Raw genomic sequence first — 14,128 nt, 5'->3', positions numbered from 1 at the left:
CATACACTTACAAACAAGTTATTATCATGAAACTAGAAAAATGCTTGTTTTTTGCCCCTTTTTTGGCCCCTACTTCCAAAAATTTTGAGGCAATTACCCCCAAAATCAATCCCAGCATTCCCTTATTGATATGGAACCTTGTGGTACAATGTCAGAGAGATCCATACACTAACACACAAGTTATGTCTGGAAGTTACAAAAATGCTTATTTTTGGCCCCTTTTGGCCCCTAATTCCTTAACTGTTGGTACCATAACCTCCACAATCAATCCCAACCTTCCTTTTGTGGTATTGAACCTTATGGTAAAATTTTATAGAGATCCATTCACTTAAACTAAAGTTAGAGTGCGAAAACCAATGTGTCTTCGGACAACGACGACGACAACAACGTCATACCAATATACGACCACAAAATTTGTTTGCGGTCGTATAAAAACTTAACACTGAGAAATGAACGGTGAAAATGAGGTCAAGGTCATATAAAACCTGCGAGACTGACATGTACATCATAAAATATTTCCATACACCAAATATAGTTGACCTATTGCATATAGTATTAGAAAAAAAGACCAAAACTCAAAAACTTAACTTTGATCACTGAACCATGAAAATGAGGTCAAGGTCGGATGACACCTACCAGTTGGACATGTACACCTTATAATCATTCCATATACCAAATATAGTAGACCTACTGCTTATAGTATCTGATATATGGACTTGACCACGAAAACTTAACCTTGTTCACTGATCCATGCAATGAGGTCGAGGTCAAATGAAAATTGTCTGACGGGCATGAGGATCTTGCAAGGTACGCACATACTAAATATAGTTATCCTATTACTCATAATAAGAAAGAAATTAACATTACAAAAAATTTTGACTTTATTTTCAAGTAGTCACTGAACCAAGAAAATGAGGTCAAGGACAATGGACATATGACAGACAGAAACTTTGTAACATAAGGCATCTATATACAAAGTATGAAGCATCCAGGTCTTCTAGCTTCTAAAATATAAAGCTTTTTAGAAGTAAGCTAACGCCGCCGCCGGATCACTATCCCTATGTTGAGCTTTCTGCGACATAAGTCGCAGGCTCGACAAAAATGATGTACACTCCCAAGTAATAAATAAAATAGTCGAGCCTTAAAATGTATATTCAAATAGTAGCTGTATTATACACTTTTCTATTCACAACTATCCAACATTGCTATCACTGACTTGTGCAAGAATCTACACACAATCACATAATTTTAATACAGGTGTTTTAACATCATCATTATCTTATTCTATTCACAGTCAATTATTTCAATTCAAAAGCAAACAAAAATTCAGCAACAATTTTTTGGTGACCAGTCAGCAGTCTTAGGTTCACATATTGCTTTTCTTTTTTTAAAGAAAGCAACTTGTGTGGTTTTTTTTTTAAATAACTTGACATTTCATCATTTAATTTAAAACAGGAATTAACTCACAGAAATATAAAATCAAGTCAAATTCTGACACAGTTTCAATTTTTTTCTTTTGGCCTGACAAGTTCTTGCAGATACACTCCAATGTAAAGCTGTTTTGACTTTTGATCTTGTATGCCGACTATAAGATGTGCAAAAATCTGCAAAGATATAAAATTTTTGTTGGCCTTAAATCTTAAACCAGAATATGTTTTGCTTTCATAAATATTTGTCAACTAGTTTCTGATGACATGTATTTTATTTTTGATTTGAAACTGGAATATTTTGGGTTGTTTTAACATTTTAAACTGGTTTTAATCTAAATATGGAGACACAGAATTTATAAAAGTAATAAACAAACAAAAAAATAATTCATTTGACGAAAGTAATATTTTCATTTGAACTTTCAGTGACGATAGTTTTTAAATGCATTTATTTATATACCGGTATAAGATGAAATTCTAGTAGTTTCAATTTCCATTTTACAGCTGATCTATTTGAGAGTGTATACTTCATGCAGTAAAGTTAGGTTTGCTTATTTGTAGATTAGCTGAACCACGGATTCTGTATTACCTATTGTAAATATAGTAAGACATTTGTTTTATGGTCATCATGTTGTTACCTGTCCCATGATTTGATTGGCTAAGCAGTTAATTTGGTTACTTTTTCAATAGGTAGTAAACCCCGATACTGATTTCATAGTTCATTTAGCAAAGAAGCAAATTATTCATTGTTCTTTGTACACACTGAAGCAAACCTGCTGTAAATGGTTTTCATTTTACTAAATCTTATTAAGTTCTAAAAACCATATATCCATCCAGTTTAAGATGCATAAATTCAACCATATAATGAGAAAATTTAAGACAAAATGAAAACAATTATATAAAGAGATGTTGTATGATTGCAAATGAGACAACTATCTACAAGAACCAAAGCAATGATTCAAACAGCTATACAGCATTGTTCAGTCTTCAACAATGAGCAAAACTCATACTGTATATATAGTAAGCTATATAAATTTACATTTCAACATTAAATTTAAAATAAGAATGAACTCACAACAAGAATGTGTCCATTATTGTACACGGATGCCCCACTCACACTATCATTTTCTATGTTCAGTGGACCGTAAAATTGGGGTCAAAACTCTAATTTGGCATTAAAATTAGAAAGATAGGGAACATGTGTACTAAGTCAGGTTGATGGGACTTCATAAAAAACTACGCAGCTGGATACAAAAGCAGAGGTCCAACCCTGAACAGTTGGGGCAAAAATGGACACAATATTCAAGCTTGATACAGGTCTGAATTTGGATTGTAATTAAATATTTGACACATTATAGGTTTCTGACACAGAATAAATGTAGTCAAAGAACTTGAAATTGGTTGTATGATTTGAATTTATATTCTATTGAAGATTTCTTGCTGTTGTGCAATACACTGTGTTGTTGCGCAATACTTAGTTTATCTGTTTTCAGACTATATACAAAGAATTAGCAAAATAAATTGTGACCCCCAATTAAAAATTTTTCTTTTGAAAATTGACAATTTCTTAAATCTTGAGGGAAAAAAAATTGCCCCCCCCCAAATAATTTTTTTTTTTACCTCCCCCCCCCCCCTCCAATAAAAATAATATTTGAAGAGAATTTTCTTTTGAGGAAAAAAAATTGCCCCCCCAAAAAAAAAAAGTTTACCCCCTGCCCCTTCCCCCTTCTAAAAAAATTGATTTTGAAGAAATTTTCTTTTTGTAAAATGTGGTACAAATTAAGAGACATGCATACACTTAAACACAAGTTATTGTCTGAAAACTAGTTATTGTCTTGTTTTAGACCCTTATTGGCCCCAAATTCCTGAACGGTTTGGGCAATTACCCCCAAAATGAATCCCAACCTTTTACTTGCGGTATTGAACCTTGTGGTACAATTTCAGAGCAATCAAAATACTTATACACAAGTTATTGTCCTAAAACTAGAAAAATGCTTGTTTTGGCCCCTTATTCCTAAATGGTTGGGACCATCACCCCCAAAAACAATCCCAACCTTCCTTTTGTGGTATTGAACCTTTTGCTTAAATTTCATAGAGATCCATACACTTAAACTAAAGTTATTGTCCGGAAACCAAATGTCTTCGGACGAAGCTGGCGCTGACTTGATAATAATATACTTTGCGGTCATAAAAAAAAACTAAGCCCATTTCTCACTAAAATATAGAAAAATGAAAATAAATATTTACAAAATTTTTCTCTGCATATCGTATTTTGGTAATAAACAAGCTTTTGTCCAAAGAAGGGTCCAGTAAGAGCTTATTTTGGCCTTAAATTTGAAGTACATCTGATGAAAGATTTTTGACATTTTTCAAACACTTAAGTGTCTTCTTCAGTCGATTCAATTAGTTTATGTAATTAAGAGTTAGTCTATTTTCGACTTATGATTTTGAATGTCCCTTTGGTATCTTTCGCCTTTCTTTTAAACTGATTTGGTCATTAAAGACGCCTAAATTCAAGCTTAAATATGAAATTCAATCAAATATGCCACAAAAAGTCACTTTTCAGATGGTTTTTGTCTAAAATGGAAGATGCCGCATTCGTGTTCAGTCTCAACCTTTATATATGTTATGTATGATTATCAAATACAACATATATCTAAATATTAAGACTGAACACAAGTGCGGCCACTTCCATTTTAGACAAAAACCATCTAAAATTTGGACAAATGCTAAGATTGTGAAGAATTAAGTAATTTTGTATGAATTAAGGATGCTAGTACCTGATGCATGTGCAGTGTAATGTCAAAAACAGCCCATAGTTATGTAACAAAAGTATTCTTCTTTCCAATAAAAAGCTAAAAGTTTACATTTTCAACAAATATTTGAAATGCTATATTTTGGGGCCAAAAAGGGGTCTTACCGGGCCTACTCCTTTCATAAATTTCATAAAGGTTTGACAAAGTTATTCATGTCTAAAAAAAACTTTAACCACAGACTGAACCTAAATGTTGATGCCGCCGACGGAATCTAGGATCGCTATGTTTCGCTTTAGTGACATAAATGTTGCAGGCTCGACAATAAAGCATCCAAGCTTGTGAAATATAATCTTGCCAACTACTGTTATACTGTTAATCTTACAGATGAAATGCCAATTGAACTCAGCAAGAATTGAGGTTTGGTTGTCTGATCATGAAGAAATAACTGAACAACTGTAGATATACAAGGAGTATACATTTTATGATTTGGTCATATATGTTTTCAACAGATAGTGATATGTAGCTTAAATATATTAACCATTTACATGATTTAATGTAAGTGGAAAGTACAAAGTTTAAAGTCATCACAAAGGAAGGATATATATATATTAATTATTTCCCTAATACCCTAGAATAAATCAGGTCAACATTACTCAGGATCACATGCTCGAAGTTTAAAACAATCCAACATCCTTCCTCTATTGTTACAATACAGCATTATACCAACCACTTCAATGTGTTCATTTTTCCTGGTATCAATGCACTTAAAATAGATCAACTTATGAAAGATTCCATTTCAAAAACATGATGGGCTTTTAATCCATAAATTTCTTTATTGAAACAATTCAACAATTCATCTTAGGGATAGTTACTATTTTGTTTCAATGCAGATTTCAATACTTATATAATGACTCTTGTTTTAACCGAATATATATATCAGGGGTTGACATTAACTTGGTGGTGTTTGGAGGGGTTTGCCCCCATAGAAAATTTTGAAAAATAAGATGCAAAATCCTGCATTCTGAGAGCTTCTAACACTGATTTTTTGGCACAAATTTACATTTCTAATGTTTTATTTTTAATAATACCAATGAAAAATGCATTATATCTCATTAAAAATAAATGTGGATAGTGTCCACATGTGGACACAGATGATGCCCCCGCTTGCATAGCATATAGTTATAAAGGGACATAACTGAAGAACGGTAAAAGTGACGCTACTCAAATTTGAACTTGATCTGAGTTTTGTGGCAATAAGCATTGTTTGTAAGTCTCATAACATTTGGTTGAGGCTAACTTAAGTAGAGAACAGAAACTAAAATAACTAAAAATTCAGCAATTTTTCTATTTGTAAACACGCATAACTCTAGAACGGTTGTGTATAAGTTTTATAACATTTGGTTGAGACAAACTAAAGTTAGAGAACAGAAACTAAAAAATTCAGCAATTTTTATGTTTATAAAGGGACATAACTTGTCATGGTGTAAACAAAAAGTAAATATCATGTCAATATCTTCAAGCATGACTAAAAACAGTGTGGAAAACTGATTATATAAGTTAAAAATAAATGTGGATAGTGTCCACATGTGGACACAGATGATGCCCCCGCTTGCATATCATATAGTTATAAAGGGACATAACTGAAGAAGGGTAAAAGTGATGCTACCCAAATTTGAACTTGATCTGAGTTTTGTGGTAATAAGCATTGTGTGTAAGTCTCATAACATTTGGTTGAGGCTAACTTAAGTAGAGAACAGAAACTAAAAATTCAGCAATTTTTCTATTTGTAAACACGCATAACTCTAGAACAGATGTGTATAAGTTTTATAACATTTGGTTGAGACAAACTAAAAAAATCAGCAATTTTTATGTTTATAAAGGGACATAACTCAAGAATGGTAAAAGTGTCGCAAGTTGAGGCAAACTAAAGTTAGAAAACGGAAACAAAAAATTTGTACTTGATTTTAGTTTTGTGGTAATGAATATTGTGTATAGGTTTCATAATGTTTGGTTGGGGCAAACTTAAGTTACAGAATGGAAACTAAAAAGTTATGGTCCATAACTGGACTAAATCATCAGACCGGAACAAAATTCGAACTTGATCTATAACTTGTCATGATAAAACTATATACCAAATATCAAATCAATATCTTCAAGAACAAGAAAAAAAGTGTGGAAAGCTGATTTGCCAGACTGACGGATGGACAGACGGACAGATGGACAGACGGACAGACGGACGGAGTGCAAACTGAAGTCCCCTTCGACTTCGTCGGTAGGGGACTAATAAGCATTGTGTATAAGTTTCATAACATTTGGTTGAGGCAAACTAAAGTTTGAAAACGGAAACCAAAAATTTGTACTTGATCTTAGTTTTGTGGTTATGAATATTGTGTATAGGTTTCATAATGTTTGGTTGGGGCAAACTTAAGTTACAGAATGGAAACTAAAAATTTTACAATCTTTTGATTTATAAAGGGGCATAACTCAATAATGGTTAAAGTGACACTACCCAAATTCAACTTGATCTGTGTTTTATCAGTGGAAGTCAAAATTAAACATTGCATTGTATAAAGCATTGATTGTAGTTGATTCAACTATAATCATGGACAAAGGAAGATAACTCCAATTTTAAACATAACTTGATATTTAGAAGAAAATAAAAATTTTGCAATTTTTCCATTTATAAAGGGGCATAACTCTAGAACAGTAAAAGTGACGCCACCAAAATTCAAACTTGATCTGTGTTTTGTGGTAATAAGCATTGTTTATAAGTTTCATAATATTTGGTTGGGGCAAACTTAAGTTAGAGAACGGAAACTAAAAATTTTGCAATTTATCCATTTAAAAAGGGGCATAACTCTAGTATGGTTAAAGTGATGCCACCAAAATTCAAACTCCATCTGTGTTTTGTGGTAATAAGCATTGTGTATAAGTTTCATAACATTTGATTGAGGCAAACTAAAGTTAGAGAACAGAAACTAAAAATTTTGCAATTTATCCATTTAATAAAATGCTTCGCTGGGGCGCAGCTTGATACGACCGCAGAGGTCGAACCCTGAACAGTTGGGGCAAGTATGGACACAACATTCAAGCTTGATACAGCTCTGAATTTGGATTGTTATTAAATATTTGACACAGCATAGGTTTCTGACACAGAAAGAATGTGGTCTAAGAACTTGAATTTTTTTAATTTACCTATTATGGTCCAATGTCCAAAATCAAAATACATGGTTAGATTCAGCATATCAAAGAACCCCATATATTCAATTTTTGTTAAAATCAAACAAAGTTTAATTTTGGACCCCAACTTGGACAAACTTGAAAACTGGGCCCATAATCAAAAAACGGGACTTAAAATTAAAAATCTAAATACACGGTTAGATTTGGAATATCAAAGAACCCCAATAATTCAATTTTTGTGGAAATCAATCAAAGTTTAATTTTGGACCCCAATTTGGACCAACTTGAAAACTGGGCCCATAATCAAAAATCTAAATACATGTTTAGATTCAGCATATCAAAGAACCCCATATATTCAATTTTTGTTGAAATCAAACAAAGTTTAAATACTGGACCCTATCTTGGACCAACTTGAAAACTGGGCCCATAATCAAAATCTTAACACATGTTTAGATTCAGCATATCAAAGAACCCCAAGAATTCAATTTTTGTTAAAATCAAACTAAGCTTAATTTTGGACCCTTTGGACCTTAATGTAGACCAAATTAAAAAACAGGACCCAAAATTAAAAATCTAAATACACGGTTAGATTTGGAATATCAAAGAACCCCAATAATTCAATTTTAGATGAAATCAAACAAAGTTTAATTTTGGACCCTTTTGACCTAAAATATGAACCAATTTGATAACGGGGTCCAAAAATAAAAAATCTAAATACATGGTTAGATTCAGCATATCAAAGAACCCCATATATTCAATTTTTGTTGAAATCAAACAAAGTTTAATTTTGGACCCCAATTTGGACTAACTTGAAAACTGGGCCAAAAATCAAAAATCTAAATACATGTTTAGATTCAGCATATCAAAGAATCTCATATATTCAATTTTTGTGGAAATCAAACAAAGTTTAATTTTGGACCCCAATTTGGACCAACTTGAAAACTGGGCCCATAATCAAAAATCTAAATACATGTTTAGATTCAGCATATCAAAGAACCCCAAGAATTCAATTTTTGTTAAAATCAAACTAAGCTTAATTTTGGACCCTTTGGACCTTAATGTAGACCAAATTAAAAAACAGGACCCAAAATTAAAAATCTAAATACACAGTTAGATTTGGAATATCAAAGAACCCCAATAATTCAATTTTAGATGAAATCAAACAAAGTTTAATTTTGGACCCTTTTGACCTCAATATGAACCAATTTGATAACAGGGTCCACAAATAAAAAATCTAAATACATGGTTAGATTCAGCATATCAAAGAACCCCATATATTCAATTTTTGTTGAAATCAAACAAAGTTTAATTTTGGACCCCAATTTGGACTAACTTGAAAACTGGGCCAAAAATCAAAAATCTAAATACATGTTTAGATTCAGCATATCAAAGAACCTCATATATTCAATTTTTGCTAAAATCAAACAAAGTTTAATTTTGGACCCTTTGGACCTTAATGTAGACCAATTTGAAAACTGGACCCAAAATTAAAAATCTAAATACACTGTTAGATTCGGCATAACAAATAAATAAATGTGATCAAAGATTTTACAAATCTAATGCGCCATACTGTGCAATTAAAGATTACTTCTTGAAATTTTTCAATATTTGAAATTTGAAAAAAAAATAATATTTGAAGAATAATTCTTTTTAATTTCTGAAATCTGAAATGAGAAAAAATTGACCCCCACAATTTCTTTTTATCCCCCCCCCCACCCACCACCTTTTTTCCCCCAAAAAATTCTTTCCCTCAAGATATAGTCATAATCTCAATTCAAATTTCCAATGGAGTTGGCAACCATAATTACCCATTTAAATTTACCATAGTGCTAACTTAATCTATTTTATAATAGAATTAAAAATATAGTGTCAAATCTTTCATATGGATTTTTTTGTAAAAAAAAAAGATGCAACATTTGCAGATATTTTTACTGGTCTTCCTTTATAAATATGCATTTCTTTAAACATAATTTAAAAGCAGTGTAAGGGAAGTAACTAAAACATTGTCTTTGGATTACCTCCGTTACACTGTTTTAAATTATCTTTATTGTTCATTAACCATTACTTTATACATAATTTAAAAGCAGTGTAAGGGAGATAATTTCAATGATGTATTTGATTTATCTCCCTTACACTGCTTTAAATTATGTTTTGTACTAAAGTATTTGTCCATTAACCAGGACAACCTTGTTTTTCCCCCTTTTTTGCCCCTAATTCCTAAACGGTGTGAGCCATAACCCCCCAAAGCAAACCCTTACCATCCCTTTGTGGTATGGAAACTTGTAGTATAATTTCAGAGAGATCCATACACCATTGCACAGTTATTGTCTGGAAACTAGAAAATGTTTATTTTTGGCCCCTAATTCCTTAACTGTTGGTACCATAACCCCCAAAATCAATCCCAACCTTCCTTTTGTGGTATTTAACCTTATGGTCAAATTTCAAAAAGATCCATTCACTTAAACTAAAGTTAGAGTGCGAAAACCAATGTGTCTTCGGACGACGACGACGCCAACGTCATACCAATATACGACCACAAAATTTTTTTGCGGTCGTATAAAAAGGGGCATAACTCTAGTATGGTTAGAGTGATGCCACCAAAATTCAAACTTGATCTGTGTTTTGTGGTAATAAGCATTGTGTATAAGTTTCATAACATTTGGTTGAGGCAAACTTAAGTTAGAGAACGGAAACTTTTTCCATTTATAAAGGGGCATATCTCTAGAACGGTTCAAGTGACGCCACCAAAATTCAAACTTGATCTGTGTTTTGTGGTAATAAGCATTGTGTATAAGTTTCATAACATTTGGTTGAGGCAAACTCAAGTTAGAGAACAGAAACCAATTTTGGGACGTACGTACGTACAGAAGGACAAGGGTAAAACTTAATGTAGCGGTGGGGGCATAAAAACAGAAAGTTCGATACTTGTTTGACTTTACATTTGGGCTTAAACTCCATAATTCATTTAAATGAGATTTTTTAATAGTTGATAAAAACTTCATTTGTAATTGTCTAATATCATCCAAGTTTTGTAATAAGTCTTCTTCATCATCATCATATAAACCATCACTGCTAGTTTGTTTTGCGTTGATCATCTCATAGAGAGCAGAACATTTTGCCATCTTCATATGACAGTCAACTAAATGCCAACTTCCAGGACTGCTGGAAAGTCCTGACGCTGAGGCAAATATATATAATACAAGCCCAAACGAAAAAATATAAACAAGTCTAAATTGAAAACAACGTTCAAACCTATGATTGCGTTGGAAGTCAGCAAGGTTTAAGAACATCTGTTGTTCGACCTGCTAGTCAAATGCGTTTTGTTAAAATATACTTTTTCACTTTTTTGGTCTTTTGGAAAATGTTGTTTGTGCTGTATTTAGACCCCTCTAACAAGATATTTGTTTTGCATGCACACGTTTAAAAATTGTGGTTTTATCCAACGCAATCATAATTAAGATCCATTTATTACATCAGTGATCCGTTTATTTGGCAATCTCCAATGACAGTCAGCAGGGTTTAAGAACATCAGTTGTTCGACCTGCTAGTCAAATGCGTTTTGTTAAAATATACTTTTTCACTCATTTGGTCTTTTGGAAAATGTTGTTTGTGTTGTATTTAGACCCCTCTACCAAGAAATTTGTTTTGCATGCACAGTGCCACACGTATAAAAATTGCGGTTTTTATCCAACGCAATCATAGGTTTGAACATTGTTTTCAATTTAGACTTGTATATATATAAAACGCAATCATAGGTTTGAACGTTGTTTTCAATTTAGACTTATATATACAAGTCTAAATTGAAAACAACGTTCAAACCTATGATTGCGTTGGATAAAAACCACAATTTTTATATGTGTGCGTGCAAAACAAATTTCTTGGTAGAGGGGTCTAAATATATATATATATATATAAAACTTGCATGAGAAGATACAATACCAGTATACAGAACTCAACTCTAACTGTGGCATTTGTAATGTGACATGGACAATAAACTCACTTTTTCAACTATATTCTATGGTATCTGGACTTAAATTGACAACATGATTACTTATAAACACTTGGATTATTACAATGCCTTTTACCTTAAAACCATAATTTATAATTATTCTATAACAAATATATACCAAATACTTGTAAACAATTAAAGCTTAAATTTTCACATACACAGTTAAGAAAATATACGAAAATATGCTTCATAACCTTTTTTTTAAACACAAAACATTTATTGACTTGCTGAATGTACATCTGACTGATCTGGAAATTCATATTTAAAATTCCTCAAGATTGTTTCTTAACTTTACTTGTCAACACATTTTTGACCTACTTAATCATTGAAGATCAATATGGAAATTTGATTTTTCTCATAAATTGTTTCTTAACTTCACATGTCACAGATGTAATCTTGCTGCCTAGAACTTGGCGACATTTTCCTCGAGAATGATGGCTATATTGTGTACAAAAATCTGGAAAGATAAATTGAGTTTCTGTTACTTTTTTAGAGTAATTTTCTTTTTACATTGTTTATGATAAAATTAAGGAGAATAAAATGTTGTTTAGTTTGCACACAATCAATATCTTGTGTTATCTCTTTTTTTTTCCATAGGAATTCATGTCAATATAACATGTATAAAGCATCCATCCATACCATAAGGCATAACAGACAATGTGATAGGTAAACAGATCAGGAGATAAGTACTTTAGAAACAGTAACTGGAGATTCAATTGAATTATGTATAACTTTCAAATTAGAACTGACACCTATCATAGGTCTTGAGGTAACATGTGGGAGGCTGTACCACTTAAAACTGGTACTTGCTGCTTCTCCACATAGTTGTGACATAAGAGGTATGGGGAAAGACTGTTCAGCTAAAAGTCCCAATAATGTGTCCATGTGAGGTGAAATTTTGTCTTTTTGGTGACTACTACCTTATGAGCCTGTGCAAGGATTTATTTAAGATGGACAGTGCCAGCTTAAAACAAGAGGCTCTCAAGAGCCTGAATCGCTCACCTGTAAATTTTTGCTTGAATCTTTCATCAATGATTATTTTTGCTTTTCAATATATATTTATGAGTGGCTTAAAAATGCTATTTAAATGTTCTTTGTATCTGTCATATTTTCTTCAAAAGCAAAAAAATGCATTTTACCCCTATGTTCCATTTTAGTAAATATAAAACTTATTTGTAGATCTTACTTTGCTGAACATTTTTTGCTGTTTACAGTTTATCTTTATCTATAATAATATTCAAGATAATAACTGAAAACTGCAAAATTTCCTTAATCATCAATTCATCAAATCAAAGTGCTGTTTAGCACCTGTGGAAAGTTTGCAACGGTAGCTAGATGTGTATTATTTCAAATAGGTTGTAGATGTGTATTACTTCAAATAGGTTGTACTGATGTGTATTATTTCAAATAGGTTGTAGATGTGTATTATTTCAAATATGTATTTAATCACAGCTTTGGTGTTTTTCCCTAAACCATTGTCTTATCAGCAATTATCAAAAATCACTTTTTTCGTATGTTTGTCATGTAAAATTTTGATAATTTCTTTTGCAACCTTAAACTGTAGATTTAAAATAATCAAATATACAGAAACTCTGTTAATTTCTTTCTGTGCCCATCCCATGTAAAGGGCCGGCCTGTGATTAAGTTTTTTTTATTGATTAAGGTCCTTCATATTTGTTGTAGTAAATTGTTTTATTACTAATTAAGCAGTTAGTTTTCTTGTTTGAATTTTTATATATTGAACAAACTTGGACTACGATTAGTAGATTGTGTGGTTAACGTTTTTTTCCGACTTCTAAAAATTTTTACTTAATACAAGAAATAATTGTAACAGGATGCTGTTACGAAGTCTCCCAAACAAAGCTACCATAATTAGTCATTCCCATGGTCGCCTGACATTGGGCAAAGTCCAGTACAAATTGGTTTGGTCTAGTAAAGAGATTTGCATAAGTGACGCCTAGGGATTAACCCTGTATGTCATTCAAGTCATCTTGCAATCATGAACAGGAATATGTATGGTTTAGGGGTGGGGATCTCATCCGTTTACAAGTTCTCAAAAAAGGGGGGGGGGGTGATTCTCAGGGGACTCTTTATTTCATTTGATTTGTTTTATTGTCCCATACAAGAATATATATGGTTTAGGGGTGGGGATCTCGACCGTTTACAAGTTCTTAAACAGGATGGGATGGGGTGACCCCCAGGGACTCCCTCTATATTTCATTTGATTTGTTTTATTGTCCTATACCAGAATATATATGGTTTAGGGGTGGGGATCTCAGCCGTTTACAAGTTCTCAAACAGGAGGGGGTGGGGGTGACCCCCGGGGACTCCCCCTATATTTCATTTTATTTGTTTTGTTGTCCCATGCAAGAATATATATGGTTTCAAGGTGGGGATCTCGACCGTTTACAAGTTCTCAAACAGGAGGGGGTGGGGGTGACCCAGAGGGACTCCCGCTATATTTCATTTGATTTGTTTTATTATCCCATACATGAATATATATGGTTTAGGTGTGGGGATCTCGACTGTTTACAAGATAAAAGCCCATTCTCAAATTGAAGGGGGGTGGGGTGACCACAGGGACTCAACCTATATTTTATTTGATTTGTTTTATTGTCCTGTGATCATTACTGAAGACCGTGTGTGTCTATCACTTACTGTTCTCAAGTTATAGTCATTTGGAAATTAAAAAAATAAAATCCCATAGGGTTCTTTAGTAAATCCCTCCCTTCTGTAGGCCCCTCAAAATACCCATA

At 32.5% G+C, this 14,128-nt stretch overlaps 1 protein-coding gene across 14 annotated transcripts in view; it reads right to left on the bottom strand.

Moving 5' to 3' along the window:
• Positions 1 to 14,128, bottom strand: part of LOC127729861 (uncharacterized protein DDB_G0280205-like) — a 192,072-nt gene that overhangs the window by 42,396 nt on the left and 135,548 nt on the right. For 2 of the 14 annotated variants that reach the window (XM_052237781.1, XM_052237785.1), the window contains exon 6: positions 1,468 to 1,604. The exons of 10 other annotated variants lie outside the window; for them this stretch is intronic. In XM_052237781.1, the coding sequence (XP_052093741.1) occupies positions 1,480 to 1,604 (125 nt within the window). In that variant the 3' untranslated portion in view covers positions 1,468 to 1,479. Of the gene's footprint in view, positions 1 to 1,467; positions 1,605 to 11,359; positions 11,830 to 14,128 lie in introns of those variants that run through there. 2 more of the 14 variants (XM_052237783.1, XM_052237780.1) reach the window with 2 other exon arrangements.

The sequence above is a fragment of the Mytilus californianus genome, unplaced genomic scaffold (assembly GCF_021869535.1).
Source record: "Mytilus californianus isolate M0D057914Y unplaced genomic scaffold, xbMytCali1.0.p SCAF_2, whole genome shotgun sequence".
Classification (NCBI taxonomy): domain Eukaryota; kingdom Metazoa; phylum Mollusca; class Bivalvia; order Mytilida; family Mytilidae; genus Mytilus; species Mytilus californianus.
The sequence above is the reverse complement of the archived record's forward strand: the minus strand, read 5'-3'. Positions and strand labels throughout refer to the sequence as shown.